The sequence below is a fragment of the Magnolia sinica genome, chromosome 11 (genome assembly GCF_029962835.1).
Source record: "Magnolia sinica isolate HGM2019 chromosome 11, MsV1, whole genome shotgun sequence".
Classification (NCBI taxonomy): Eukaryota; Viridiplantae; Streptophyta; class Magnoliopsida; order Magnoliales; family Magnoliaceae; genus Magnolia; species Magnolia sinica.
Window position 1 is genome coordinate 83,091,505 of NC_080583.1, and position 6,709 is coordinate 83,098,213.

The 6,709-nt window shown below is 40.6% G+C and overlaps 1 protein-coding gene across 1 annotated transcript; it reads right to left on the bottom strand.

The window, feature by feature from the left end:
- Positions 1-4,385: 4,385 nt before the first annotated feature.
- LOC131219537 (cytochrome b561 and DOMON domain-containing protein At2g04850) lies at positions 4,386-5,988 on the bottom strand. The gene has a single exon (XM_058214734.1). It carries the CDS (start codon positions 5,925-5,927, stop codon positions 4,722-4,724), a length of 1,206 nt encoding a protein of 401 aa, XP_058070717.1. The 5' UTR covers positions 5,928-5,988; the 3' UTR covers positions 4,386-4,721.
- Between the last annotated feature and the right edge of the window lie 721 nt (positions 5,989-6,709).

The following is a 6,709-nucleotide window of genomic DNA, read 5'->3' on the forward strand; positions in this document are numbered from 1 at the left end:
GGCTGGCCCATTGGGCTTCAAAGCTTGGCCTGCTTTGAACTGGACTTGAGCTAGCATATATGGTCCATGGACCAGCCGGGGCGAAAAAGTGAACTTTATTTATTAATCGGCCGGGCTTGGGCGGTGTATAAATGCCCATCAGCCCAGCTCAAGTCCAGCTCAGCTGGAATGTTTACAATTTTTAAGGATATATATATATATATATATTTTATTTTTTATTTTATTTTTTTTCTTTTCCAATTTATTTTTTAAAATATTTAATGACTAATATATATTAATGTATTAATAGCAATTGATATTTTTCTAGTAATTATTCTATTTTCAATAGTAATTAATATTCTCGTAGATGACTATTCAATTTTAGAGATTGTAAATGGGTTTGAGCTTAGGTTAGGCTCAAGCTAATAAAATTGGATTCAGATATGATATCTTTTACCGAATTCAAAATATTTACCTATTTGCTGAATTACCTAACTTATGAGCGGTTGGGCACGGATATTGCAATAACGACCCATTTATTATTTTACATTTAACCATCCATCTCATGGGCATAAATTGATCAAGTGATTTTAAATATATGGTCCCACAATTTGGATGATTGTATAAGCTAGTGCCCTATGTATGACAAGAGAGTTATGACCATTTTTTTATAATTGTCTATATATATATATGGAAAAGGTTCTATGCAGTTGAGCTCATGGGAACTTCCCATGAGGTCAAGTTGTGTGGGCCACCGTGATGTGTGTCGAACATCTACCCCATCAGTCAAATGCACCATTCCATGGTGAGCCTGGGACTTAAAAATCAAGTCAATCCATGAATTTTGTAGGCCACACCACATGCAAAAGTTGAGAGGGGTTACCCTCCATTAAAATATTCATAATCATTAGTTGGGCCCACCGAGATGTGGTCCACAAATCCAGCCCATCCATTATGTGTGTCCCACTTGGATGAGGAGTCAGACCAAGTTTCAGACGCATCCAAATTTCAGGTGTGCCTCACCAAGTGATTTTATATATTTTAGGCATGTCTTCATATGATTTTAGATGGCATGGCCCACCTGAGTTCCTTGTACAGCTGAGTTTTGGAATATCCCATAATTTAAAAGGGACCCATCAAATGCATGGTGTTGATGTTCGACACACATCATGGTGGGGCCCACACAGCTCGACCTCATGGGACGTTCCCATGACCTGGACCGCATAGAACCATATATATATATATATATATATATATATATAGTTTTGGACCCTAGCCCAGGTTAGATTCAGCTCGATGCAGTCAATGATAAAGGTAGGGCTCTCGATTGGGCTGGGCCTAGGGTTGCTTGAGCCCAGATTTTGAAGTGCGTCTGGCTTGACCTATTTAAAATTTTGCATTTGCTAGAGAAGATAACCCATTGATAGCCCTAAATAGAGGAAAAAGAGTTCACTAGAATGAATGAAATGAAACCAAAAATAGGATAGCAAGGCCTGGACTTAAGAGGGTGTTTGGTTGCACTAGATGTCATGAAACTGTTAGTCTAACTTAGTAAAATATTTCATGAAATTTGGTCAACCAAACACACCCTCATTGGGGTGCTCTTCCACAAAAGGAGGTTTTTCCACAACTTTGTCATTTACCCGTTGAAAACCAGTGTGATTGGCTTTTGGCGTGTGGGCTTTTAAGAGCTTATTCAGATGAGTAAGAGATCAAACGGGATTTGTAAAGTGTAACCAAACACATATCATGAAGTGGGATTTTACTCAAAACAACATTCATGTGACAAATTGTCTTAGATGTTGGTTTCTGTTGGGACTTGCGGAAGCGGAGGAATCAAACAAAATAATCACAATCACACAAGAAAATTTAACAGAGAATACTTCGATTTTACGTAGAAACACTATTATAGGAAAAAACCACGGCATAAAGCGATGATGCACTATGAATAATAAAGTTATAAGAAATGAAACCTTACCGATTCAAAACCCATAGAGAAAAACATTATCTTTTTCTCTCCAAAACTCTCTCAAACTGTTAAGCACGTTTAGCCTTTACCTTGAGGTAAAATATAAATAGAAACAAATCGAGCAAATTGTGCAATCCGTCAACCTATCAATTCGACCAGTCAAGCCACGTCGAACAGTTGGGTAGACCTATTGACCAGAGTTTTGCAAAAAAAAAAAAATATTTTCAATATCCTTCTACTCGTTGATTAGACTGTCGACCACTCGATGATCTCTATTTCAGCATAGATTTGTTGCATCCGATTTTCAACAGTTTCTTCTCCTTCTTTTTCTTTTTCTTTCCCAACTTGGATGGGTCACACCCAAAATTCAGACAATCAAACACTCCTAACCCTTTGATGGAAGGTATTACATTTTGGGAAAATGTAGGCAAAGGAATTAGAATTTAATGTTTTTTATTATTTGTTTTTATACACCCCACATGGGCACTTAAACCTATAACTTACTGTTAAAACGCAAAATATCTGCCACAAAGCCATGCATCCATATCCAAACTAGGATTTGACTTGAGCTATACATTACTTTCCACAAAAGTCCTCCAATAAATCTCTTCATATCACCTTATTGATGAGATCTCGTGTATGGCCCCTCAAAGTTGGAGCCCACCCAATAAGCTGATTGGATCTTGTACGCCCTTTCTCACCTTTCTTACTCAAAGTCTCTTTCTTAGGACATGTTACACTCGTTAGAAGTAGTGCCCACTGTTCATTCTCTTCAACAATCTCTTTAATCCCACCTTGGAAGGAGAAGGCCCCAAAAACCTCCCAAATTAAAAGATCCTATGTAAATAATGTTATGATTTTATTTTTTTAATAGAACCAATGGTCTAGATTATTGAACCACACGCCCTACTTGTTATAATTGAGACACCCATCATATAACTCTTCATGTCTGAAATAAAATTATCTTATCCCTTGGCTTAAGTACCATGTGGGATGAATCCTATTTTTTTAGCAGGCTCTCTCTGCAAGGTGTGATTAATAAGAGGCAGAACATATGTTTAAAAAAAAATTATTTTCTAAGAAATTTCTGGCCGAGAAATTTTTTGTATGGTGAGAGAGTAGGAGAGAAACAAGGTTTATATTTTTTATCTCTTGTTTAAGTGGAAAAAAAAAATTATGTTGCTGACCTGTGCATATAAGTATATTTAGAACTGTACACGAACCGAGTTAGCTCGGTTGACTTGCTAAACTCGACTCGAAAAAGCTCAATTGGACTTGGTTCAGAATTGAATTTGAGCCAAGTCGAGCTGATTTTTGGAGGTCGAAAAAATTTTGAGCCGAGTTCGAGCTTGTCCAAGCTCGAATCGAACTCGGATCGAATCAGTTTGGTGACTCGGTTATTTTGATATTGACGTTGCTCACCAAGTGTTTGATAAAATGACTCAATGAAGTGGTGTTTCAAGTGCATACATTCTCTGCAGGATCGGCTGATGGCAAGAAAGGTATGATACGAAACAAACTAGTCCAACAAAAAAAAATTACATGACAAAACTATCCTTATATTTTGATTTTGATGCTGCCTATCAAGTGTTTGATGAAATGCCTCCAAGCAGCTGCTGCTGTTTTGCATACGGTGAGAAATTGAAGGTGCATTCCATATATTTGAGAAAATGTTGCAGAGGCTCAAACTAACCTAAGCTGCTGACAGAACCGAGTTGAGCTGGCCAATCAGGCTCGAGGACTGAGCTGTGTTTGGGCTGGGGTCAGCTACTGGCCGAGCAGAATCGAGCTGTGCCAAGCACGACTCGGTTCAACTCGTGTACAGCTCTAAGTATATTATATGTATATTATGGAACCATGTAAATTTTTGTTACCCTTATCTCTTAATTTTTTTTATTTACTTTTAAGATTTTATTTTTTAAAAAAAATATTAAAAAAAAAAAATTCTTTCTTTTATATTGCTTGCATCAATCCTGGTAGGTATTTTTTTTATAGCGGAGGTGATAGCATATGTTAAAACATTTGAGCTATTCTAGGCCTACCATTGATCTTTACGTGGCATCCAAGAGCAGACCACCCTGACCCGTTAAGAGCCAAGAAATTTTATATATATATATATATATAAAAATTAAAAAACCCTTCAATTCTGCAAATGCTTCAGCAAATGGATGGTTCAAATTGCCTATTGGACATTTCTTCATAAACAATCTTGACCATCAATTTTATGGCATCTTGATTAGACGTCTAGAATCATCCAATCTACTGGGCTGCCTATGTGTCCTGCAAAATTTGAAATTTGCCCAAGCTTCAAAGTAAAATCCTCTCAAATCCAAAAAATCTTCTCTTTCAACCCAACAGAAAAAAAAAAATGAATTACATGAAGGAATAACATTGATCCAATAAACCCAAACACAAAACAACTCATTTTAATACAAAATTTCAAAAGAACACATTTTCTTTATAATTGAAAAGAAACACCCACATGATATAAGGTGTGGGCCCCACCAATCACATGGCAAACATGAATGGTAATCACGACTCTCCATCTGAAACCCCACTCCATCAATGGACCACATACCAAAATTAGCACCCATCCATGCACTAATCCTACTCATCTGATCAAATCTGAACCGTCCATTTTAGGTTGTCAATCGAATGGCCAAAAATCATCCAATTACGTTGATTTTTTGCCCATATCCAATCCAGACGGAGATACATGAAATCAACGGTCCTGATCACCAAAATCAAGCCCCACATGTACGGTGGAGATGTTTTAATTTGAATTACTCCCACACCCCTTTTCAAATCCACCCATCAATCCCTCTCTCCTCAACTTCTCTTCCTTAGCTTTTCTACAAAAAACCACCCAACTATTCACTTCCAATGCAATACAAACCCCCACCACTGTAGAAAGTGACAAACAATACCCTAATTTTTGATAGGATAGCCCATATCCCATCACTTCAAACCCCTGAAAAACATTCACAACCCCCAAAACTACACATGCATACCCCACAAAATGGTGGTATGATTTCCAATATTTCCTAAACTTGTGTGTTGTTTTGGGCCTAAACAAAAGAGCCAGTGTCTGTGTGGCCCCTAAACAAAATGCAGCGATCCCCAGCTTCCTGTGGAGCCCATACACCACGCCGGGCGAATCCTGACCGAGCCTGATCCCGATCGCAAATCCAACGGTCCCGATTGAGAATCCAGCTAGCTGGGTGGCCGCATGGGCATAGAACCATGTCGGGCCCAGTGACTGGACCTGGCGTAGGTATCGGGCCCCGATTGCTCCGACGGGTAGTAAGAACCCCCACGAGATTGCGTTGAGGATTGCGTGGGCGGTCTTTAAGGAACGAATGTTTGTGGGGCCCACTGCGGATCCACCGGACATGAGATCAACGGTTGCGATGGAACTGAGATCAGTTATGGTGGTTGGATGGACGGTTGGGGAGTAGCCTTGGACGTAGAGACCGCGATTCCAGACGTTATGGATTTTGGTCCTGTTGGGGACCAGCTTCAACGTGGCGAAGATCTGCACCGTTGATCCTTCTCGGACGGCCATATTTTCCCGCCCGCTCGTTAGTGTGGCTGATGAGGCAATCAGGTGGACATCGAGCGGTCGAGATAGAAGTGGGCCCCGCTGGAGTTTAACGGATGGATCGAGGATGTATGGGAGGATGATCAGACGGCCAGTGCTTGGATCGGAGAAAGCAATCAACGCGCGGGTCCCAGTCATCTCAGGAGATGTGGGGTTGATTCCCCACGCGACCCACCCGGATGGTGAGATGAACGTCCCTGAGAAGGCCACGTCGAGGGTGGCGTTTTTTGGGTGGTATGTCCATGCAATGGAAGCTTGTTGTGTGGGCAGGGACATGCACTCCTGATAGGTTTTTGCACCGATCTCAGCCGTACAGTGGGCTGCAGCTGCTGTGGGTGGCCCACATGAGAGGAGAAGAAGGAATAAGAAGAAGATCATGGTTTTGTGGGGAGTAGAACAGAGTGGTGGAAATGAAAGAGAAGTGTCTGTGTGATAACTTGTATAAGATATGAAATGGATGGTTTTGATGGGAAGTTGGGTGGTGGGCCAGGGACTGATCAAGTGGTCATGATTGTTTTTTGTTTGTGTCTTAGCTTTCAAGGCAAGGGAGCTTTTGGTGGGACGCGGATTGCGTCCGACCCCCGGTCCGTCTCCAGCTGGGAACGGGCAGGAGCTTTGAGTGGTGACCGTGATGTATGGGTCTCATCCACACCGTCCATCCATTTTTTCGTATCATTTTAGAATATAAACTTAAAAATTAGACAGATCAAAGGTTCAAGGGGACTACAAAATGGGGATTAAACTCTTACCGTTGAAAACTTCTTGTGGGCCCCAGAAGTTTTGGATGGAGCTGATATTTGTGGTTTCTCTTCATCCAGGTCTATGTAACTTTATGAATAGGTTGGATGGAAAATAAACATCAAGGTGGACCGTAGAAAAGTTTCAACGGTGACAACCATTATCACTGCTGCTTCCTGTGGTGTGGTCCACTTGAGTCTTGGATATTCCTAATATTTTGAATTATGATGTAAAATGATAGTTAAAAATGGATGGACGGTGTGGATAAGGCCCATACATCACAATGGACACTCAAAACTCCTACCCGTTCCCAGCTGGAGACAGGCGGAGGTAGGACGCAATTCGCGTCCGCTTTTGGTATATCGCGGGAGGATTGATTTGGTGGGTGGGCCGTTTCGATTTGAAAGTTTAAGGGATATCAT